The sequence below is a fragment of the Ailuropoda melanoleuca genome, chromosome 2, assembly GCF_002007445.2.
Source record: "Ailuropoda melanoleuca isolate Jingjing chromosome 2, ASM200744v2, whole genome shotgun sequence".
Lineage (NCBI taxonomy): Eukaryota > Metazoa > Chordata > Mammalia > Carnivora > Ursidae > Ailuropoda > Ailuropoda melanoleuca.
The window spans coordinates 13,067,452-13,092,399 of record NC_048219.1 but is presented as its reverse complement, the minus strand read 5'-3'; the positions used below and the strand labels follow the sequence as shown (position 1 = coordinate 13,092,399).

Genomic DNA, 24,948 nt, shown 5'->3' with positions numbered 1-24,948 from the left:
GGCGCCCCTACCCAACTTTATTCTTACATGAAAATACAAAATTCCACTGGGATTTATACCAGACTGGCAAAGATCAAAATGTTTCAGAACATTGTTTATAAAGATTCAAGGAAAGAGGCAATCTCACACATGGGTGGTGGGACTGTAAATGGGCATGATCCTTATAGAAAGCAATTTGCCAGTATCTATCAAGAATAAAAATGCATAAATCTTCTGACCTAGTAATTCAAATTTAGAATTTTATCTTACAGTAACTCACTCATGTGCAATATGACTTATGTACAAGGTTATTAAATGCAGGATTATTTACAATAGCAAAAAACTGGAAAGAATCGAAATGTTTATTGTTGGGGACTGCTCAAATATATTATGGTACATTCATACAATGAAATTTTATGCAGTTGTAAAAAAAATCAAGAAACTCTTTATGTACTGATATAAACAATCTCAAAAATATGCTAAGTGGACAAGCTGAAGAACGGTGTGCACTGCAGAGTACTATCTGTGAAAAACGTCTTCAGGAGGCTATTACAGAAACAGATAACACTACAGGGAGGGAGAACTGGGTACTAAAAAAGGGAAGGAGACTTTTCCCTTTTCAGTCTGTTTTTTGATTTTGAAACAAGTGAATGTTACATGTTCTGATGAAAAAAAATTTTTTTAGGAGGTAAAATATTGAAATAAAAACAAATATTACAGCAGAAAAACAAAATTCTTTTAGGTAAATTGGAGCAAGTGTTATGTTTCTTTCATCCGATGGATAAACTTTTCCACAATTCCATTGAGTCTTTCAGGTTCCATCAGTTTATTTACCAATTCCTGCTCAACAGCCATTAGGGCTAGGCCGCTAAGCTTCTCTTGTCCCATGGTATGACATAAATATGTTTTAAGACGGGGCAGTGTAGAAAATGAATTTTCAGCACTTGAAGTAACTGGCCAAGACAAAGCAATATATAATAACTTTGATATGCAAGGAATATTATTGTGAAGACCATGCTGAATAAACAAACAGCCAAGATTGATGAAGTTGATACGATCATAATCTATGACAAAATTGAGCTTTGCATACTGCCGATAAAATCTAAGTTCTGGGATGATGTCTGCATCAAGTTTATAAAATTCTTGGACATGTTTGGCTGTTGTTTCATTTAATGGTTCATTCCACTTAAATAATAGTTCTGAAATTTGCCTCATTTTGCAATAATCAAACTCTGAAAAACATAATTTTAAATTATTTAATATAGTATCCAATCCTTGGTAATAAATATTAATTTTATACTGTTCTTCTGTTGAAGTAGGAAAAAACATACTATCTGAATTGCCAAGATCTACTGTTTTCTGAATTTTTCTTCTTTTCTGAAAAGAAGGTCTTTCAACTTCAAAACCTTTACTGGTTATTTTTTGACATATTTCCTCTGCTCCATCCCAGATAGTTTTGAAATAGGCATCATTCCTTTCAGAAGATAAACACTCCAAAATTGCTTCTATTTTTGAAGACAATGAAAAAATATCTATGGTTTCACTTTCAAGCTCTTTGGAAAGAATTCCTGTAACACTTAATACTCGATAAAGAAATTTCAAACAAAAGATAAATTCAAATTTGGAAACCAATATTAACAAATCACTCAATTCATCACCCAAACTTGTGTTTGAAGAATGGTTTGATACAATTTCCAATGTTTCAATAATCTCTGGAAGGCCCTCAATCACAGACAGTAAAATATGATTATGGACTGTCCAACATGATGGTGATATATGTTTCTTGCATGTTTTGTTTTGACTTAGCTTACAAATATTTTGAAAATTTGCAGACATTTCCCGAGACATATGGATAGTGCTGAACAAAGAGTCGAGAGAATTTAGAGCACTTCGGAGTTCTTTCACTTCTTTACAAAACCTAATTACTGCTAAATCCAAAAAATGTGCATAACAGTGTATGTACAAAGCTCTTGGCTCTTCTTTCTTGAATTCTGTTGCAATTTTATTAAACTTTCCCCTCAAATTAGTGGTACTATCATAGGACTGGCCACATATCTTATTCAGATCAACTCCAACTTGCTGCAGGTAAGTTTTGATAGTCCTATGTAAGTTAGTCCCAGTCATCTCTTCAGTATCTATGAAACCCAAGAATCTTTCTTTAATTAAGATAGACTTAGACATTTTTTGCGGGTATCTTACACAAATTGAAAGCTGTTCTTTAGTGGCACTATCAGTTGTCTCATCACATATTATTGAAAAAGCTGAAGAGACATTGATTTCATTCACAATATCTTGCAGCATTTCAGTCTTTATTATTTCAATAATATCATTTTGAATTTGTGTGCTATTATAGAAGTCAACTTGTGAATTCGTAAGTCGAAATACTTCTTCTCCTTTATCTTTTGCTCTGATTTCTAACAGTTCCAAAAAATTGCCTTTATTCACAGATGAAATTGATTGGTCATTTCCTCTTAATGGTAAACACTGCTTCCCAAGAAATAAAATATTTTCAATTATAAGCTTTAGGTACTTTTTATTTCCTTCAATCTGTTTTGAATGAATAGATAAATTGTCATTGACGGCTTCATCAGAAAACTGGTATTCCCTCCAAAACTGCAATGACTTCAAATGCATTTCACTTTTTTCGTGCTTTCTGAATTTCTCTAGAGTCTTTTTCCAACTAGAAATTCCTTGGGCTGCAAATGATTCTCTTCCACAACTAAAATTTTTTTGGCAGAACAACTGGCATGAATAGCAGAATGTCACATCCTTTTTAATACTGTTTTTCAAATGCTGGAAATTTGAACACCAAGATTTTTTAATGCTTTGTGACTTATCTTTAACTTTTTGTACTCTGGATGTAAATTTTGGGTGACACAGTCCATCACTTACTTTCGTAGATTTCATATTGTATGTAGCATCTTGGCTTGACACTCGATCTTTTTGGACTTCCACACTGGAGTCAACCGTATGCTGACTGGGTATTGATGAAGATGGTGAAAGGCTTGGCTGTTCAACACTACTAGTAGCAACACCACTACTTGATTCACTGGGTAAACTCTTAGAAATGTTTGGGAGAAAAAGAGAAAAGCATTTGTTTGAACAGTTTTTAAATGATTAAAATATCAAACATACCTATTCTAGTAACACAATAAAAAGAATGGGTGAGTTGCAATATGAGATCCACTAGGGGGAAACATTAACAATTATTTATAATATAAAGATGCAATCTAGATTCAGCATTAAATGTTCAAAGAATCTTTTGGTACGTAATTGTAATAAAAATAATTTTTATTGCTCACATGACCTAGAATATTGAAAAAGGTAATAAGGAACCCAGAGGAAAAACTATGACTAATAAATACTTCTGTTTAAATATTCTTATTAATAATTTCAAGTCAAACCTAGATTTGGGAAATTGAATATGAATACCAAAAGATGTTTCCTTCTCAACTTTTTTGAGCTCTTGGATGAAAACAGGAATGAATATGCTCATATATACATGGACACATATATATATATGCACAAAATATGCTTAAAAAAGAAAAGACAGTGTCGAAAATATTAAGGACAAAACTTACATCTACAATGACATTTGCTGTTACTGAAGAAACTGTATCTGCTAAAATAAAAGAGTATTATCAATTCAAGACCTTATATGCTATAAAATAGCATCATAAATTACAATAGCTTATTCCGTATCAGACAACAGAAACAACCTTAGAAGACAGATTTATCAAGGATGGGAAAACAGTGTATATGTCAAGTATCTTTACATCAATTTTACCTTGTAAGACATCAGAGTTCATGATGGGTAGGGAAACATGAGTATCTGCCAATGACACTATATTGCTTATAACTGGAGTTGTATCTTTCTTTGTAGAAAAGAGATCCGTTGAGGCATCATGTACCATGGAAACGTTTACTGAAAAAAATAAAAAGATTTCTCAATTAGCAGGCAAAATCAGTCAATCAGAAACCATTGTTTAATAACAAGTGTTTCAACAAACAATGTAAAAATCTAATAGCTTGTGCCTGGGTGGCTCAGTGGGTTAAGCGTGTGCCTTCAGCTCAGGTCATGATCCTGGGGTCCTGGGACTGACCCCCGCATTGGGCTCCCTGCACAGTGGGGAGCCTGCTTCTCCCTTTCCCTCTGCTGCTCCCCCCGCTTGTACCCACTCTCTGTCAAATAAGTGAATAAATAAAATCTTTAAAAAAAAATCTAATAACTTTAGGTATTGCAGGATATTGGAGTACGACTTAGGGATAGCCAGGTTCTTTAGGATAACACATTAATAACCTTAAACTGATAATTTACATTTTCCATTTTTTAACGTATTTTACCTTTGCATACAATTTCTCAGTTCTTTTACACCGTTTGCTTGAAATTTCAAGCAAATCTTTACATGAAATTACCCATGAAGAACAGAAAAGAGATTCCTTTAGAATCTCCTAATGGGTATCATTTCTTTCATCATTTTTTAAAATATTTTATTTTTTAAAAGTAATCTCTACACCCAACATGAGACTCAAACTCTAACCCCAAGATTAAGAGTCACTCACTCTACAGACTGAGCCAGGCAGGTGCCCCTAAGGGGTATCATTTCTAACTCTCTCAGGATTCATAACCCTCAACATGAATGGAGCTAGACTGGTGTCTAAGCTAGTATTGCAAAGATTTCTATAATAAGCCAGTTTACATGATGTACAAGCCCCAGGGGCATCATTTACTTTATTATCTATGTAAATTGGACCAATGGTCCTATACGAGGCTCTTTGATGGAATACAAAGTTGACTCTGGGTTACTTGTGCTTTTCTATTAGTGAACTTCCAAGTACTTCCAACTAGTTCTATTTCCTGTAAAAAATGTAACTAATAGCTTTGTTTTTACAAAGCAGAGCTAAGTGCAAAACTATATTCTAACACAGCGATCTTTACAAATAAATATTAAGTCTCTGGTTGTGATGTAGTCTTCCTTTTATATAAAACTACTGGAAAACTTTTTTTTTAAATGTAGGCTCCATGCCCAATATGGGGCTTGAACTCATGAACCTGAGATCAAGAGTTATATGCTCCACTGACTAAACCAGCCAGGCGCACCTGGAGAACATTTTCTTGCAATGAATTTTGCATTGTTTTGACTCTTAGGTCAGTTTAATTTCAAGATGAATCAAGGTTGTAAATTAAAGGAAAGCAGTAATATTCTTCAACAGTTTCTAAACCTCTGAAAACTGCTAAACAAACATTACCTGTAGAAGATTCCATCTTAGCTTTATTGTAAGCAGAGAAACAATTAATAGAACAAAAAAGGTCTGTCTTCCCCAAGTCATTGGTGGTCTCAATCATTTCATCGGAGGGCTTCAATGATTTGCAAGGAACAGATGTAAGTGTTTTGGTTGGTTTCTGTTTAGAGATTAAAGTAATATTCATATTCTTGGTATAGGACATATATTGTTAACAAACAAATATATATCCATCATTACTGCTCTTAGTTAAAATATAACAAGTTATGATAATGAAGACACATTTTTATACTTTCTTAAAAACCAGAAAAAAAATGAGCACGGGTATTATATGCAACTGATGAATCACTAAACCCTACCCTGAAACTGACAATAATACCCTATATGTTAACTAACTTGAATTAAAAACAAACAAGAGAAAAAAAAGGCACTCCAGATTACAGTGACTAAAATGAAAAATAGATCAGTCCAACAAATCACTATTTGTGTTATTTATCAGATACATATTATAGCACCAGTAACACATACGCAAGCAATGAAGAAAGAGGTCACAGAATATGTTAATCATTCCAGGCAATCAAAGCCAACTGGGTAAATAAACAAAAGTCTTATATCTCTTTCCTCAATTCCACTCTGAATATTTTTTTTTTTTTAAGATTTTATTTATTTGACAGAGAGACAGCCAGTGAGAGAGGGAACACAAGCAGGGGGAGTGGGAGAGGAAGAAGCAGGCTCCCAGTGGAGGAGCCTGATGCGGGGCTCGATCCCAGAACCCTGGGATCACACCTTGAGCCAAAGGCAGACGCTTAACGACAGAGCCACCCAGGCGCCCCTCCACTTTGAATATTAACTCAGGAAATTAACTATTGGTACTGAGGAACCAGAAAACGGCTGTGGGAATCACTGTTTTTCTAGGCTAACTTCCTGGTAAAAACTGCAAGCGTATTTTAAGAAAGTAGCATACAAGCAGTAAAATACATAGAACACAGTGCCATTCAGTAAGCAGTAAGTGTGCAAAGGTAAATGATATAAACCGTGAAGCTTGCCATCTATTGTTTCGACTGAAACAGGAACCATCATTCCTGGACTTATGGCAATGGTGAAAAAGAACTGCTTTTGGGGGCACAAAGTACAAGGACAAATGAAAATATCTTATACAGGGCGGCTGCGTGGCTTAGTCGGTTAATTGTCTGCCTTCAGCTCAGGTCATGATCCCAGGGTCCTGGGATGAAGCCCCACATCAGGCTCCCTAATCAGCAGGGAGTCTGCTCTCTCTGCTCCCCCCCCCCATTCCCTCTCTCTCTCATAAATTCTCCAAAAAAAAAGAAAAAAATACAGATTTTCTTCTGTGAGAAACAGGATATTGGCAAAGGAACAATGAAAGAAAAAACAGAGTATAACTATGAAAATTCTTTTATACTTTTTAAAATATTTTTGAGAAGCCCTGAGGTGTCTGGGTGGCTCAGTCAGTTAAGTGTCTGCCTTCAGCTCAGGTCATGATCCCAAGGTCTTGGGATGGAGCCCCACATTGAGCTCCCTGCTCAGCAGAGACTCTGCTTCTCTCTTTCTGCCCCTCTCCCTCCATTCGTGCTCCCACTTTCTCTCTAATAAATAAAATCTTAAAAAAAATTTTTTTTTAGGGGCGCCTGGGTCATTAAGCGTCTGCCTTTGGCCCCAGGCATGATCCCAGGATCCTGGGATCGAGCTCCGCATCGGGCTCCCTGCTCCGCTGGGAGCCTGCTTCTTCCTCTCCCACTCCCCCTGCCTGTGTTCCCTCTCTCACTGGCTTGTGTCTCTGTCAAATAAATAAATAAAATCTAAAAAAAAATAAAAATAAAAATAATTTTTTTTTTTAAAGAAAGAAAAGATATGGCTTACAAATGACCTATTTGAATTGTTCAGACTTGCTGAGAATCCTATCTTCAATTGCATGATTTTAAGGAAGAATTTATGGAGATAGAGTCGCCTCTCAAAGCATCATCTGAACAAGCAAGACAACCTCAATTCTACCTCATGAAAGGGGCTCAGACCACTAATTGCATTAATCTCATTTAGTCCACCAAAGCAGGACCCAGCTTCTCTGTTCTCAGAAACACCCACCCAAGGCTCTCCTACAAGAAATAGGGGATTATTTCTCATTCTGAAAAGCACGTGACATTCTTGATTCATTTTAATCTTGCTTAGGTATAAGAAAATAAAGAATTAAAAACACTTTGTGGTTGAGTCTTATTGATCAGCAGGCTGTTATTATTTCTGCTATCTTTATTTGCGGTTTATAAACAAGCTTTCATATGCTTGGCTTTTCTTCAAGGCCAGATCATCCTGAGAGTCTTTAGGAAAATCTCCATACAGCATTTATCATGAATTGTTACGTAAGAGGAACTGTCAGAAGTCTTTTATTTCATCTTCTTCACTGTTCTACCAAATGCAACTATTCCCAATGGTACAAAATCTAATCCCCACCTTTTCCTAAAGTGGAACCATGCACAAGTGAACTAATGGAAGGAACTCAATCCTGGATGTTTCATTTGAGTCCCATGCAATCAAATTCAAATGGAGTGGTTCTTACTTTATGCAACAGGTCTTTATTCATACCTGCTTAAATGCTGTAATACTCTTTGAACTTTTTTTCCCCACAATTTAATTTCTTTATTTGAGAGTGAGCCAGTGCGTGGGCTGGGGGAGAAGCAGAGGGAGAGGGACAAGCAGACTCTGCATTGAGCAGAGAGCCTCATCTGAGGCTCGATCTCATGACACGAGCCAAAATCAAGAGTCTGACGCTTAACTGACTGAGCCATCCAGGCATCCCTCTCTTTGAACTATTAAAGTAATGGGACCGTCCTTTCATCTGAATCATATGAAACAGACTAGAAACAGTTTAACAGTAAGCCCCACAGTTCTCAAGACAGACCATGAGGAGGCTGTCGCAGTGAAACTGAAAAACAGGCATTACTGCAAAGACAGTGTTTCATATGCTGTTATTTTACTTCACACTGAATCTAGGGTTTAAAAAAATTCAGTAAAAACTCTGAGATTTAAGCAAAATAATCAGAATCCCTAAAAGTTAAAAAAAAATTACAACTTACAACAGTAGTCTTCTGACACATGCTGCACTTGGTTAAAATGCTATTAGTACATATGGTAACAAATGCTTTTCTTTTTTCTTCATATGATGAAAGACAAGATTGGCTGCAAAAATTTTTGCTAGAGGTATTATCTTCTAGCTGGACACTGATCACATCCTTTAGATTTAAGATGTCTCTAAAAAGAAAAACAAGGGCACCATTAAACACTTATAAGTTGAAGCACTTCTTCAAGTTACCCTCTCCCATTTCATCTACCTTCAGACTGTGTAACAGCAGTGACACCAGCCTTGAAATAAGACAACCTGAATTTGGTATTTATTTCTAGGACTTATAGCACGTTATGATGGGTAAGTCATGTATACTCCCAAATGATGATTCCCTCATCTATAAAGTAGGGATTATAAACCACAACTGATAGCAGAGTTTTGAGGATTACCTAGCTTATATTAGTTAGTTCTAGCGATAAGAGAATGATGAGAAATCACATATTCATACCTGACCAACTTTATAATCTACAAGACAGAGGATATCAAAGTACAGTCTGCAAAACTCCGGGGATCCTCCAGATACTTTTGGAGGGGTCCACAAAGACAGAACTATTTTCATATCAAAATATTATTTGTCCAAAAAAAAAAATGTTGTCTTTTTCCCTATGCTAACATTTGAACTGAGGGTGCAAAATCAACAATGGGCTGCTGCAATTTCACTCCTACATAATGTACTCCAAAGAACTGAAGATAAGTACTCAAAAAAGGACAGATACACATATGTTCCTAACAACACTATTTTAAATAGCTAAAAGACAGGGGCACTGGGCTGGCTCAGCTGGTAAAGCACACGACTCTTGATCTCAGGGTTGTGAGTTCAAGCCCCACACTGGGCCTTGAGCTTACTTAAAAAAAGAAAAAAAAATAGCTAAAAGATGGGAACGGCCCAAATGTTCACCAATGAACGAATGGATAAACAAATTATGTTATATCCGTACGATGGAATAATACTTAGCTTTAAAAAAAGAATGAAGTGCCGCTATACGTGACACAACACGTATAAACCTCTGATAAACCTCGAAAACATTATGCTTAAAAGATGGACATAAAAGGTTGTATGTTGTAGGATTCCGTTAATGTGAAATATCCAGAATAGATAAATCCACAGATAGACTGCAGATTCGTGGCTGCCAGGGGCTGAAGAAAGAGGAGACCTCTGGGGAGAAACTGCTTACTGGATACACTGCAGTGACAGAAAATGTTCTGGAACTAGACACTATGAGTATACTAAATACTACTGAAGTGGCTTTTGTTATATGAATTTTACCTCAACAAATTGGGAGGAAAAAACAATGCTAGGTAAAACGCCAGAGCCTTAGCACAAATTAAGACAGCTGAACCAAAATGGCCTAGTCTGTGTTATTCATTGCCACACATTTGCTGTAAAAATAATTTACTTTATTAAACTTTATCCTTGACAACCTCTTTTTAGTATTCTGTGTGATGATATGGGACACAGGCATGACATACTTCTGCACACCGAAGTATGATGGCTGTCTCAAGGAAAATCTCACATGGGAATGTTAAGAGTTACAGCCTGAGTTAGGTCTTTTTTCACAGAACACATTTTTACTTGAAAGAACAAACTATTATCCAGAGTGGGTATCTGGCAAATATTTTCTCAGAAATGAATAAAGGAAGACTGTTACTTCAAGATAAACAACTGGCAGTCATTGCCAATGATAAAAGTTGAGCTTTCACTGAAAATTAGAATTTTGGAAAATCTGCCATCTCCAACTTGATTGCTTCCGAATAGTTAAGCTTTCCTGATGAGACTAGTGGTGATTTTTTTTAAACAAATGTGACTTTTAAAATATTGCATAAAGAAATATGCCAATAGGGGCGCCTGGGTGGCTCAGTCAGTTGAGCATCTGCCTTCAGCTCAGGTCATGATCCCAGGGTCCTGGAATCGAGCCCCATGTTGGGTTCTCTGCTCAGTGGGGAGCCTGCTTCTTCCTCTGCCTGCCCAAGTACACGCTCTCTGTCTCTCTCTCTCCCTCTCAAATAAATAAATAAAATCTTAAAAAAAAAAAAAAGAAATATGCCAACATTTGGGAGATCTACATAACTCAGTGAACCAGTATTTTCCAAATTATGATAGCATGTAACAAAAATCATTCATTCACGGGTTTAAAAAAAAACCCCACAAACAAAGTACAAACAGACCAATGTATTTTAAACTAAGAGTACAAAAAATTCATTGATATGGTTTCAGATTTCACATCGTAACTAACCTTTAAGAAGTACTACCTGCTTTCTGGTAGCGTATCAAAGAAGAACATCCACAAAATCTAAATGGCTTTTAAAACACTCCTCCCTTTTCCAATTACATATTTGTAGTGCCAGATTTTTTTCAAACTTCAGCCAAAACAACATTTTCCAATAAACTGAACACAGAGGCAGATATGAAAATACCCAGACACTGAAGTGGTTTGCAAAACTGATAAAATGATGCTTAATTTTTAAAAAAATTCCTCATCACTAAATTAAAAAATATATATGGCTATTTTTCATTAAAAATATTATTTATGTCAGGGCGCCTGGGTGGCACAGCGGTTAGGCGTCTGCCTTCGGCTCAGGGCGTGATCCCGGCGTTATGGGATCGAGCCCCACATCAGGCTCTTCTGCTGTGAGCCTGCTTCTTCCTCTCCCACTCCCCCTGCTTGTGTTCCCTCTCTCGCTGGCTGTCTGTATCTCTGTTGAATAAATAAATAAAATCTTTAAAAATATATATATATTATTTATGTCAACATGCAGAGTTATTATTTTTTAGTTTAAAAATTTGTTTTAATTTCTAACACAGTATATATTGGTAGAGAAAACTTACATAAACTAAAGCTCTCTGGCTCTTCAAAAAATTTTAAGAGTGGAAAGGGGGCCAGAGACCAGAATGTTTGAGAACTGCCATGGTATCTGGCTACTTAGAACCCTTAGAATATCAGTCTTTCAGGATAATAGTTTTCCAGATGAAATATTCCTTAAATCAACACTATTTTAACATTTCAAGACTTAACAAATTTTTAGTATATTATGATCGTTCCTCCTTCTTAAATAGATGGTACCAAAAATAATAGGCTCATTTCATTATCACAAATCATTCATTTTACTGGTTTAAAATACAGCTCTAAATGCAGTATCTGAGTTGTGCTACCCTTGTACTTCATTTGACAAAAATTTTTCTAGGATTCACTGTGTGCCAGCTAGTGTTTAGGCACTGGGAATACAAAGATGAGTATGATCTGGTTCCTAATCTCAAGAGGTTCATAGTCTAGGGGTGCCTGGGTGGCTCTGTTTGTTAGGCATTTGCCTTTGGCTCAGGTCATGATCTCAGAGTCCTGGGATCTGGTCCGGCATCAGGCTCCCTGCTTAGCAGGGAGCCTGCTTCTCCCTCTTCCTCTGCCCCTCCCCCTGCTCCTTCTCTATCTCAAATAAACAAATAAAATCTTGAAAAAAAAAAAAAGAGGTTTATAGTCAAACTGGAACAATATCAATTCTTTCTTTAAAAACATTAATTTTATAATTAATGCTGTGGGAATTATGAACACTATTAAAACACAGACCGTGGAACAATTACTCTGAGTGGGTGGGTGGGGGTTAGTGAGAGGAGAGGAAAAAATGGTGTGGGAACAGACAAGAGGTAAAGATATTTGAGGCAGACCTTTAAGACAGAAAGAAATTAGCAGATGGAAAGGGAGGCAGAAGAAACTGCACAGGCAGAAGCATGGAAATCTGAAAATGCTTACTGATTTTTACTGCTACCAGTACTCTAGATTCCTGGTTTCTAATCTACTAAATCCTTATAAATAAAAAACTAAAAAATGAATTTTTTTAATAGTGCCTAAAATCAGCTTAAACAAACTCTGAGCACAGGACTGAACAACTTTCCTACATATAAGTGTTACACAGCATTCGTGCACAGGGATATTCTGAACTCGTTGATTGCTATCAGAATCTCTGGTTGGTGGGGCGCCTGGGTGGCACAGCGGTTAAGCGTCTGCCTTCGGCTCAGGGCGTGATCCCGGCGTTATGGGATCGCCCCACATCAGGCTCCTCTGCTATGAGCCTGCTTCTTCCTCACCCACTCCCCCTGCTTGTGTTCCCTCTCTTGCTGGCTGTCTCTATCTCTTGTCGAATAAATAAATAAAATCTTTAAAAAAAAAAAAAAAAGAATCTCTGGTTGGTTCCAAATGGGATACTAAAGTGCAGAAATGACACTTCTTAAATACATTCAAAACAGATTTTAAATCATTGCTTTGAAAGAAACGTCAACACTAACTGATAATTAGCTAAAATCTTGAGAACTATATATTAATACAAGATGCTAATAAATGTGGAAGAAAAAAATTTAAAAAAAAAGTACAGGTTACTCTGAACAATGGGCAGCCTCTCCCAGCCTAAGCATTATTACCACCTTTCCACCAACCTATACAATAGTATTTTGTATCAAAAAAATTTGTATTCCAAAGGAAGCACAACCTGTTTCACATTTTTGCTCATATTGGATTTCTTCATCTTAGAGAACAACTTACACACTATATCTTTCCTGTTTCAGCCTTTTCAATCTGTCTGGGAGATCTGCTGAAGGTGTGTAATGAGTAAACTTCAAACACAGTAACATGATACCTTAACTTCTCAGGACCTCAGCTTCCCCAAAACCAAAAGAAAATGTTTGGACTGGATGATCTCTAAGGTCCCTTCCAGTTTTATGATTCTGTAGAGAAAGAAAGCAGACTGAAGAGAGTGCCTTACAGCCCTTAGCAAAAAGGAAAAAAGACATAGTATTGAAGGGTTGAAAAAAACACAAGAAGAAAGGTTGAGTTTCAGGGAGTAAGACTAGAAGCAATGGATAATACCCGAAGCAGCAGCCAAACAAGGAGCTGAAGCAACCAATAAAAAGGGTTTTTGAGTTTGTTAAGAGAATAACAGTGATAATTAACATTTATTGAGGTTTTACTACATGCCAGTGTTGCTCTGATCACTTAAATCTATTATTTAATGATCATAATTCTTATGTCCATTTAACAAAACAAATGGGAATACCAAGACGTTTTCAATGCTTTTCAAACTTTAGCATATAAATGTATCATCTGGGGACAAATGCAATTCTGATTCAGTAGGTCTGGGTGAGGCCTGAGATTCTGTATTTTTATTTAACAAGCTCCCAGATGGTACTGATACAGCTGCTACGAGTTGCACAATATAACCGTAAATGGAGGAAGAAAGATTCAAATTATAGCAACCTGATTCCAAAATGAGACACATGAAAGGAATTTATTATATTTGTGAGTAAAACTGGTGGCCTATGTGTTTTCTTTGTTCTGAAACAAAAAACATTTAAAATTTAGCAATAGCATTTAAGGAGTACTAACAAACCAGAATTTTACTATGTGCTTTATCAAAGCACAATGAATTTTTATACATCTCAGAGTAGAGTTCAAAGTTTTGGACATTTTCCACTAATTCATTATGAGATTACTACCACTTCCTTTCTCTGCATCTAAATTGCCACATATATATACACATATAAAAAGTAAGCAATACAGACCCCAACAGTAGCTCAGTGAAATCTTGAAATTACATCCATCCATGTTTACCTATGACTATTCAATTTTGCAAAAGAGTCAAATAACTTCATTTACCATTATGAGAAACATTATTTTATAATGTTATACTTGGTTATTTTATACCTTGGAAGATCCAAATTAACTATTATGTGATTAATGTGTTAGTGGTTTGCACATTCTATGGTTAAATGATAAGACAGAATGGGCACAGAATAATCCCATTTATAGAGAATTTCAAATGAAGAATAGGAAAGTAAGTTTCAGAAGTCACATTATTTAAAGCTGAAGAGAAAAAGAACTCCTTACATTTTAATTTCTGCAAATCTCTCAACAAAAATATTTCTGAAGAATCTAACAGAGAAACTGAAAGCAGAAACAGCTTCTTTTCACTAAACCAAGGTGATACTTCTTCAGAAAAAATGAAAATAGGGGCGCCTGGGTGGCTCAGATGGTTAAGCATCTGCCTTCGGCTCAGGTCAGGATCCCAGGGTCCTGGGATCGACCCTGCATTGGGTTCGGCTCCCCTGATCGGCGGGGAGCCTGCTTCTCCCTCTCCCTCTGCTGTTCCCCCTGCTTGTGCTCTCTTGCTCTCTCTGTCAAATAAATAAATAAAATCTTAAAAAAAAAAGAAAAAATGAAAACGTAGACAGTTACAGCCAAGACTCTGATCAAGATCTACGTAGGGAACTAAAGGGGGCATAATTTAGAGTTATATACTTTGAGCAGTTTGAACAAGTTCTCTTGGGAAGAGCTGGTGAATTGGCAGATGACATGTACTCAGTGATGCACAGCGTGGAGCAGAAAAGCTGAGTAGACCCTTTCCTCTGATAAGCGGTTTGCCCCTTCTGAAGAATTTTTTTACAACCAGAACAGGAAACCTGAATAGCTGTGGTTGAAACTGAAGGAAGCATTTTATTCATGCCAGATGATGTCAGAGAAAGCTGGATGCCCGCAGTCAACTGTGGAGCTACAAACACAAAACACGAAGGAAGAAAATTAGTATTTATGTAAAATTAAGTATGCATTCTTTTATTCTCTATAGAGGTTACTTTTGGACTTGAAACCCCAAACAAACAATGCACTATTCAAAGATATTCTAAAAAAGTAGAATAAACTGGCTATTACATTGGTTAGAATAAACATGATTAAGTAATTCTATTACCACTGTCTGAAAATGTAGTGTTTATTTTCAGTTCATTCTCCTGAGTTTTAGGCTGCTGGGCTTGACAATACTCCTAAAAAAAGAGATGAAAATAATGAATAATGTGCATAAAACAACTAGTTATTCAACAGAAAATAATAAATTATGTTTAAGTTTGTGCAGTGAATTGTATAACTGAACTGAACCATAGGTGAACACTCCCCTTTTGGTGACCTTTGGCTGACACATTATATTCCATACATTATACATTATATTCTATCATACCTAGATGTGACTTCAGTAATTTTTGTTCACATAGTCCTTCAGTAAGCTACCACAAATAGAGGATACACACTCAATAATGACACCTATTTTCCCTCCTTGTTCTAATCAATAATAGCTCATTGTCTTCATAAAGACCTTAAACACAAAAGTTGTTGGATTGGGCTAAATGAGTCTTTACAGAGAATTTTTCAGAGCAGCAGGCACTCTCCCTAAACATGATATGTATGCTTGAATGTCCAGAGATTGAAGAAGCAACAGATACTTCCTAGATGGACAACACTCCCCAGTGTCACCAACTTAATGGGAGACATATCCTTACTTAATAGTGATTTACTTTAGGCTATTTCTTTTTTTTTCTTTTTAAAGATTTTATTTATTTGACAGAGAGAGACACAGTCAGCGAGAGAGGGAACACAACCAGGGGAGTGGGAGAGGAAGAAGCAGGCTCCCAGCAGAGCAGGGAGCCCGACCCGGGGCTCGATCCCAGGATCCTGGGACCACGCCCTGGACTGAAGGCAGACGCTTAACGACTGAGCCACCCAGGCACCCCTACTTTAGGCTATTTCTAAACAGAATACTAGAAATAAATTAAAACCGAATTTACTTTTTGTTTCATTAGAAATTTCAGCTAATTCATACATAAACATTTTAAGGAAATTTCGCACTACTCACAGAACATTCACAGCTTGAGTCAGTTTATCATTTATAGGTTCTTTAGCATATAATGTGTCTAAAAAAGTTTAAGAATAAACATGAAACTGATTTGGGTAATGGAATCACAAAGAAAAGAACTCTAAGAATTTATAATATACTAAATAGAGTCAGCAGTATAAAAACATTTAGTTATTCATATTGTTTCAAATTAAGAAAAATGAAAACAAAAATGTATTAACCTTAGCTAGGCCCATAATATCCTAAGCAATCCTTTAATCAGTTCAAAACCCAATTCGAAACAGCCATTCTTCGCTCAAATCATATTCTTGCATATAGTTGTGATGGCACTTCATACCATATAGCTTGTATTATTTGACCAACTGCTTAGGGGACGATAAAGATTTCCGGTTTTCAGCTAGTAAACCAGCACCTGCATAACTAAAATATATACTTAAACACTGCTCTACAAAAAAGAAAATAAAGTAGGATCTTTACCTGAGCATTATCAGGTTCCGTCTTAATTTCATCTAGCCGCCCCAGTTGTGGTGCGACTACTTTGTCACATTTACCATCTAACGGTGATTCTTTCATCTTAGTCTGATGCAAAGGAATCCTCCAGCTCCAAACTAATGAATTTCTTCCTGGGGAATGTATCCAGGTTCCTAAAATAAAATATGAATTGATGGTAGAGTCTGGTATTAAAATTAGTCCTTTTAAATACGGTAATTTTCTGGAAGCACAAAGGACTTTAGCTTTAGACACTCTGGACTCTGGGTTGCTTCACAGTACCAACACTGGCTTTCTTCCCTTCATCCATTATTCCCCAACATAGCTTTGCTTTGTAATTCTTTGGTAGACATATTTCTACACTTTCTTCTGGGACTACTCTTCCCCACTTCTATTCTCCCAGGCCTGCCTATAGCATAAGCTCACCAAACCCACAAGTTTACTTTTAACTTATTAAACAGTCTTAGAAAACGTGAAGTCTTCTATCCAAGGTTAATCTAAATACCTGTGCTCACTACCTCTCCCCCATCACTGCCCTCTTATAGAGCCAGTTACCATCTATATCTCCTTCAACTCCTCTTTCCCTCCTTATTGGTTCTTCACATATAAACATTCAAATACATTCAAGGATCCAACTTTTAAAGCTAGTGCCCTCTCTCTGACCACTGTTTCCTTGAATCCTATGACTCCAAGGCCTATTTCTCCTATCTCTTTGCCAGTCTTTTTTTTTTTTTTTTTTTTTTTTAGATTTTATTTATTTGATGGACAGAGAGACAGCCAGCGAGAGAGGGAACACAAGCAAGAGGAGTGGGAGAGGAAGAAGCAGGCTCTCAGCGGAGGAGCCTGAGGCAGGGCTCAATCCCAGAACGCTGGGCACACCCTGAGCCGAAGGCAGACGCTTAACGACTGAGCCACCCAGGCACCCCTGCCAGTCTTCTTTTCAAACATTTATTTCACCTGCTTCTAAAATATTTGTGTTCCGGAACGCCTGGGTGGCTTAGTTAGTTAAGCATCTGCCTTCGGTTCAAGTCATGATCCCGGGTCCTAGGATAGAGCCCCGAGTTGAGCTCTCTGTTCTGCTTCTCCCTCTGTTGCCCCCCTACCCCAAGCTCGTGCTCTCTCTCAAATAAATAAATAAAATCCTTAAAAAAATAAAAATATTTGTGTTCCTCCAAAGCACAATTCCACAGGACTTTCTCACTTGTTCTGTGGGCACAACCTTGGATTCAACTATCATTCATAGGCTGATTTTCCCCCATATTTCTGAGCTGCAGCCCATATATCTAATTGCCTACTAAATATCTCCACTTGGATGCTCCACAGGTCCCTCCAATTCAAGAGATTTAAAACTATATTCTTATATTATTCCCATAAGCCTGCTTTACACATGTTCTCTTTCTTGGTAAAATGTACTATCCTACATACCCAATTTCCCAAACCAGAAATCTAGGGGTAATCCTAAATTCCTCTTCTCTCAAAGTTCCCACATCTAATCACTAAAGTGGATCAAATATACCTTCTAAATAGGTTTTTTTTTTAAAGATTTTATTTATTTATTCGACAGAGATAGAGACAGCCAGCGAGACAGGGAACACAAGCAGGGGGAGTGGGAGAGGAAGAAGTAGGCTCACAGCAGAGGAGCCTGATGTGGGGCTCGATCCCATAACACCGGGATCACGCCCTGAGCCGAAGGCAGACGCTTAACCGCTGTGCCACCCAGGTGCCCCTCTAAATACGTTTTGAAATCTTATTTTCCATTTACACCTCATGCCTGCCCCCCCCCAATGAATTCCTTTTTGGTAATTATAGATAAGATAATTAAAATCCAAATTAAAAAATAAAAGATTGTTGCATGTTCAGGCTTAAAAAATAATTCCATTTTATAGCTTTTAAGGAACTACAGTGCCTTTTTTTTTTTTTTTAAAGATTTTCATTTATTTGAGAGAGATCCTGTGTGCGCACAAGCAGGTGGGAGAAACAGAGGTAGAGGGAGAAGCAGGCCTGAGCAGGGAGCCAGACATGGGGCTAGATCCAAGGACCCTGAGATCATGACCTGAGCCGAAGGCAGATGCTTAACTGACCGAGCCACCCAGGTGTCCCTACAAGTGCCTTTTGATTGCTCAGCCCCAGTGCCTCTTTTTCCAGGACAGACTGGTTCCTTATATCTTTTCTCTCATCTTTGGTTCTTTCCCCACTTTTCTGGTAGCTTTTACTGAAAGTCCCTATCCCAAAGGAGAAACTTCAGGGGCGCCTGGGTGGCACAGCGGGTAAGCGTCTGCCTTCGGCTCAGGGCGCGATCCCGGCGTTATGGGATCGAGCCCCACATCAGGCTCTTCCTCTCCCACTCCCCCTGCTTGTGTTCCCTCTCTCGCTGGCTGTCTCTATCTCTGTCGAATAAATAAAGAAAATCTTTAAAAAAAAAAAAAAGAAACTTCAATGAATAAGGCCAGACTGTGATGTGCAATAAAAGCTCATATGGCCTCTGCCCAGCCCGTTTGAGCATCACACACAACCAGCAAAGCAAAACTCACGGGAAATTAACTACTAGACTGTTATTCACCTGAAAGAAAATATGCAAGTCTAAAAATCAATTAAAAACAAAGCATCCATGAGCTTTTGCATTTTGGAATCCCTTCAAATGTGTCAGTCATCACACCAATAGGCAAATAATGGAAAGCACCTTAAAAGTGTAATTAATTAATCCAAAATATGTTTCTGAAGCAGGGAAAACAGTATATAACACTTCTTTAGCTATTAGAAAAGCAAAAAGAACAAAAAACATATGGATAACAAATCCAGTATTTCTTTTTCCAACAAGATGCATATTAGAGTAAAATAAGTCCTAGAAACCTTTTTTTTTTTTTTTAAAGATTTTATTTTTGGGGTCCCTGGTTGGCCCAGTCAGAGCATGCATGGGGCTGGAACTCAGGACCCTGACATCAAGAGTTGCATTCTCCTCCGACTGAACCAGGTAGGTGCCCTGAAACCTTCTTTTTTTATATAGCCAACACCTATCCTTCCTGGGGATAAACCATGTATGATGGAAAGTATTAATAGTCAGGATAAATGTGGCACATGTTCCTGCTGGTTAATACTACTTGGTAATAACCAATTAAAACATTTTAATTTAAACCAAAGAGGGATATATCATGGGTCAGAAAACAAAATTCACACTTTTATTTACTTTTTTGAAAAAGATTTTATTTATTTGACAGAGAGAGAGAGAGAGAGGGAACACAAGCAGGGGGAGTGGGAGAGGGAGGAGCAGGGAGCCTGATGTGGGGCTCCATCCTAGGACCCTGAGATCATGACCCGAGCCAAAGGCAGACACTTAATGACTGAGCCACCCAGGGACCCACATTAATTTTGTTAAAAGATTTTATTTATTTGACACCGAGAGAGAGAGAAAGAGAGAGAGAGAGGAGAGCACGCACCCACACAGAAGCAGGGGGAGCGGCAGGCAGAGGCTGAGCAGGGAGCCTGACCTGGGGCTTGATCCCAATCATGACCTGAGCTGAGGGTAGCCGCTTAACGGAGTGAACCACCCAGGCGCCCCTCAAAATTCATATTAATTTTTAAAGTAAAACATGAGACTGCAAAGAAATTGCAAGCTATCAGGAGTTATTTCCAGACACACAAACAGATCTCCAGAACGTATGTGCTTTTCTCTTGGAAAATTAGTACAATATTGATGCTTCATATTGCTTCACCTTAATCTTTTAATTCTTCCCCACTATACTGTGCTCATACTGTTCTATCTGTAAAGTCACTTTTGCTTATTCAAACCCTACTCAGCTTCTAAACCAACTCAGCTCCAAATTTTATCAGAATGGCAAGAATTAAAATAAGACTGATATGGGACGCCTGGGTGGCTCAGTTGGTTGTGTCTTGGGCTCAGGTCATGACCTCAGGGTCCTGGGATCGAGTCCCACACTGGGCTCCCTGCTCAGCGGGGAGCCTGCTTCTCCCTCTGCCTGCCCTTCCCCTGCTTATGCTCTCACTCTCTCTGACAAATAAATAAATAAAATCTTAAAAAAAAAAAAAACAAAACAACTGATAAATCTAGGGGTGCCTGGCTGGTTCAGTTGGCAGAGCACAAAACACCTGATCTCAGGGGTCATGGCTGTGGAGATAACTTAAAAAAAAGAAGAGATGATATATCTAGGCACAACACATAAAATTAACAGGCTTTACCCTTGAATGCACTTTCCATGACAGAATAGAAGAAAAAAGCCAAGCAGAAAACAGCAGCACACTGAGCTAAGGAGATGGGAGTTCTGGGTGGCCAAAGCAGTCTTGAGGCACAAAGGAGAGGTGGGAACCAAGGAGAAACAAGCCTCCCAATCTGCATACAAATATCCCATCCTCCACTTATTAGCTGACTTCCAAATGTACATCTACAGAGTATAGACACTAAAAAATCTAGCAGAAAACGGAAGGTTGAGTCAAAACGGCTGAACAGAGATGACAGTAGCTTTGCAAAGCTAAGAACAAAGTTGAAATTTAAGCCCAGCAAAGGTAGAGGGGATTTGGTAAACATCTGGACTTGGAGTTGAGACTCTAGCGGACCATGTGCTAGGAGTAAGGGTCACTCTGCAGGAGAAAAGACCACTCCCTAGAAAAAAGGGCAAACCAAAATAAATCAGCCCTAATAAAGCATAACACACTAACCCTCAAAAGGATCAATATAATCTGTTAGGAAAAAAAAATATGATACACACACACACACACACACACACACATATATATAGAGAGAGAGAGAGTCTGTTAGAACTATCTGCCTGCCTACGGGAAACAGCCCTCTCTGCAAAAAAACACAAATAAGACTGACTGAAAACCAATGAAAAGAAAAAGGCCTATAGGTAACCCATATTGGTATTATCAGGCTGACTGTGATACGTTTGAGAAAACAGAGAAAAAGATGGAGAAGTTTAGCAATCCTGGAATAATTTAAAAAAAAATCATGAAAATTTGAGAATTGGAAAATAAAACAGGGAAATTTAGGAAACATTTTATATCAAGAGTAGAAAGTAGTTCAGATTGATACATATAGGGATAAAAATACAAATAAGGTAAGCAACAGGTGGAAGAAGGCAAAAAGGTCTAACACAGATGTAAACAGAGTCCCAGCAAGAGAAAAAACAGACAATGCAACAGAAGCAGTATTTGAAGAACTACTGGCTAGACAATTTCCCCAAAATGAAGAAAAATATCAAACCACACAAATTCAAGAAGCTCTATGAGTAACAAATACGGTAAATATAAAAGGGAAACACAACTACCCACAACATAGTCACACTGGTGAAAACCAAAGATTAAAAAAAATCTTAAAAGCAGCTAAAGAAAAAAGACTTAACATACAGGAGAACAAAAATTAGAATAAAGGCTGTTTTCTTGTCAGCAACAATGAAGGCCAGAAGCCAATGGAGTATCTTTAAGGTGCTGGGGGAAAAAAAACCTACCTAAAATTCTCTAGTCAATAAAAATCCTTCAAAAATAAAGGTGAAATCAGCACATATTCAGATAAATGAAAATGAGAATTTATCACAAACAAACCTATACTGTAGAAATGCTAAAGAAAATTCTTAAAGTGAAAGACTCAATGGAAATTTGGTGTAAAAACTGGGAAGGAGAAGTAAACAAACTGCGTTAATTTGTATACAGCGTGATGGTGTACACAGAAAACCCTAAGGAGTATCTTCTCTCCTCCCAGCACAATACTCGAATAAGTGAACTTAGAAGGATCATAGGATAATACAACATCAATATTTAAAAATTTCTTCTCTCACCACTTCACCATTGTTCCAGAGGTTCTAGTCAGAGAAAGAAAAAAAAAAAGAAAGAAATCTTGAAAAGGAAGTAAAATTGTCATTATTTATAAATGACGTGTTGGATACACTGAAAATCCAAAAGGATCTCCAAGTAGTTACTACATTATTAAGTAAATTTAGGAAGGTGAGTATTCAAAGACCATTTTTTCACTAGAACAATTACATAAAAATTTTATTTTTAAAAAATATTTTATTTATTTGTCAGAGAGAGAGAACTAGAGAGAGTAAGAACGCACACAAGCAGGGGGAGCAGCAGACAGAGGAAGAAGCAGGCTCCCCACTGAGCAAAGAGCCTGATTTGGGGCTTGATCCCAGGACCCTGGGATCATGACCGGAGCCGCAGGCAGACGCCCAACCGACTGAGCCACACAGGTGTCCCCAATAAAAACTTTAAAACAACCATTTTCTAAAGCATCACAAAACATCAAGTATATGAATATATCTAATGAAATACATCAAGATCTCTATGCTGAAAACAAAACAGTGCTAAAAGAAATTAATACATAGAGAAACATAGCATGCTCTTTGATTGACTTGGTACTATCAGTTTTCCCCCAAATTGAGCTAAAGATCAAAATCTCAGTTTTTGTGGAATTTGCAAGGTGATTCTAATGTTATGTGGAACGTATACAAAACCTAGAATAGCTAAAACAATCTCAAAAAAGAAAAAAGTTGGAGGTCTTACTATAAAGCTAAAGTAATTGTTATGGTCACAAGCAAAAATAAAGTGACTAATGTATCCAGAAGCAGGTATACTCTTTTTACTTCTGTGCATTATAGCCACTTCCTTATACATTACGTTTTGCAAAAATATGTCCTATATTCACTTGTGTTCTGCAAGCTCTTTTACTGGTTTGACAGAAAGGCTGGAGGCACAAGGTTAAAGGCATTTCAAACCAAACCAAAATGTCCATGCTTAGTTCAACAGGCAATGGGGAGCCACTACTTATGAAATGCCTACATACTAGAATTAGAGGAATAATTAGAATGTCCCAACACTCTATCATACCCTGCTAGCACAGGATAACTGTAACAATATAAACATATGCAAGGTAAAAAGAAGAAATGAGGGAAGAGAAAATGGTAAAGTGCCTACAAAGCAATGATGAAAGAATATTCCAGGTTGGAGACAGCATGTTTACTCTTGTTAATTAGTAGCTTTTGGGGTTCAGCAAACATTTCATTCATATTTTGTTTTTTTAAAAAATTACTTTAAAAATAATAAAATCATGAGATAAACAGTTAACTGTGGTATATCAAATATTAAGTATTTTGGAGAAGTCCAAAGCATTAATTTGTGCTAGATTAACACTGACCTTCAGAAAAGAGCTTTTCCTGCCATCTAGGTGAATACAGTTCAATTCCCCATAGCTGTGTCACTGATGAGGAAGGCTACAGCTTTTCACCTGTCCTGTTTGGCTTCTGACTTGCATATGCACCATTTTAGCAAGGGCACCTACTCCCCTAAATGCTGTTGCCTCACCCTAAGAGTTAAATGGCAAACTGATGAGTCCTGAACTGCAAGGACTAAATGTAATATAGTTCTTGTTATAAATTTTAAAGGCTTCTCGTCTTGTATATTTGTGATGAGGAATACCAGTTACTGTCAGGTGTTAACAGTGGTCCAACTGTTTCTGAAATTGCATCCTGAGAAAGCTGGAAGATACCGTTTGCAAACCCTAGTCCATGTAAACCAAGATACTACCAACCCTGGACACTAAAGCAATATACTGAACTAAAGTGATAAAGATTGCACCTTCATCTAATCCCAATTTCAAGTCCGAATACAACGAATCAAACTTTTGTACTATTTAATCTTTTTGCTGAGACTCCGTGTACACATCTAATTGCAAAAGGACTTCCATGATTTTTTTTTTTAAAGTTGTTTATAAAAACACTACTGCTTAATGAAGGAAAAGCTACAAGTATGATCAAATGGCTTAAAAAGAGGCCGCGGATAGAGACCAAAAACTTGAAAGCCCAGTTACGGCGTAGGCGCAGCAGGCGGCGAGAAACGCGAGAAACGCTGGAAACGCGGGGCAAGGATCCCCCGACTCTGCCGACAAGGTTAAAGGAGACGACAAACACAATCCGGGGGCCTGACCCCGAGTTCCCGACCCTCACATGGCGGAATCCGCACGCAGAGACCCATCTTTAGGACCTCGGCCCGACCCGACGACGCTTCATCCTCCCTCCGACAGGCGAAACTCTCTGCCCCTTTCCGGTAAGGCGCAGGAATCAACACCGACACCACGGCCGCGTAAGGGGCTTACTAATTTCTCTCAGGGACGCTGGCCGCACGAGGATTCTCAAAGGAACTTCGACGCCAAATGGTCTCGCAGGCCCGCCCCTTTCCCGCCGGGCTCTGCGGCCGAGCATGCGCAGCGCACTGGCCGGGCGGGGCCCACTTTCCCTTAGCTACGGAGCGCCGGGAGAGCTCTTAACGCTGCGCAGGGTCTGACCTTAAAAGCTATGCTAGATGGCCCCAAATTTGGACCCTTAAAGGCAGGGGCAACGTCGGGATGGACTCAGAGTTCAATCGAGGCGGTTAGATTTACTGGATTCGAGAGATGGGTTGTTAGCAATTTCTGTAAATCCCAATTTCTTCAT

At 37.8% G+C, this 24,948-nt stretch overlaps 1 protein-coding gene across 8 annotated transcripts; it reads right to left on the bottom strand.

Annotated features, from left to right (window-relative positions):
• Positions 1-320: 320 nt before the first annotated feature.
• Positions 321-24,693, bottom strand: ZMYM1 (zinc finger MYM-type containing 1). 8 transcript variants are annotated; one of them, XM_011222224.3, is made up of 9 exons: positions 24,612-24,693; positions 16,496-16,662; positions 15,083-15,155; positions 14,638-14,887; positions 8,310-8,484; positions 5,230-5,383; positions 3,767-3,904; positions 3,561-3,601; positions 321-3,039 (listed from the first exon to the last, which is right to left on the bottom strand). In XM_011222224.3, exons 2-9 carry the CDS (start codon positions 16,589-16,591, stop codon positions 739-741), a joined length of 3,228 nt encoding a protein of 1,075 aa, XP_011220526.1. In that variant the 5' UTR covers positions 16,592-16,662; positions 24,612-24,693; the 3' UTR covers positions 321-738. The 8 variants fall into 8 exon arrangements, with proteins under 8 accessions (XP_011220526.1, XP_034504855.1, XP_034504852.1 ...); XM_034648964.1 differs by having other exon boundaries at positions 3,561-3,598; positions 24,457-24,691; XM_034648961.1 differs by having other exon boundaries at positions 15,086-15,155; positions 24,457-24,691.
• Positions 24,694-24,948: the final 255 nt, after the last annotated feature.

Coding starts and splice junctions, on each gene's coding strand:
- ZMYM1 (XM_034648956.1), bottom strand. CDS start 24,490: ATGGGTCTCTGCGTGCGGATTCCGCCATGTGAGG. Junction 5,384..8,309: donor TGTGTCAGAAGACTACTGTT/GTAAGTTGTAAT, acceptor ATCTCTAAACAG/AAACCAACCAAAACACTTAC. Junction 3,602..3,766: donor GAACTCTGATGTCTTACAAG/GTAAAATTGATG, acceptor CTTTTATTTTAG/CAGATACAGTTTCTTCAGTA.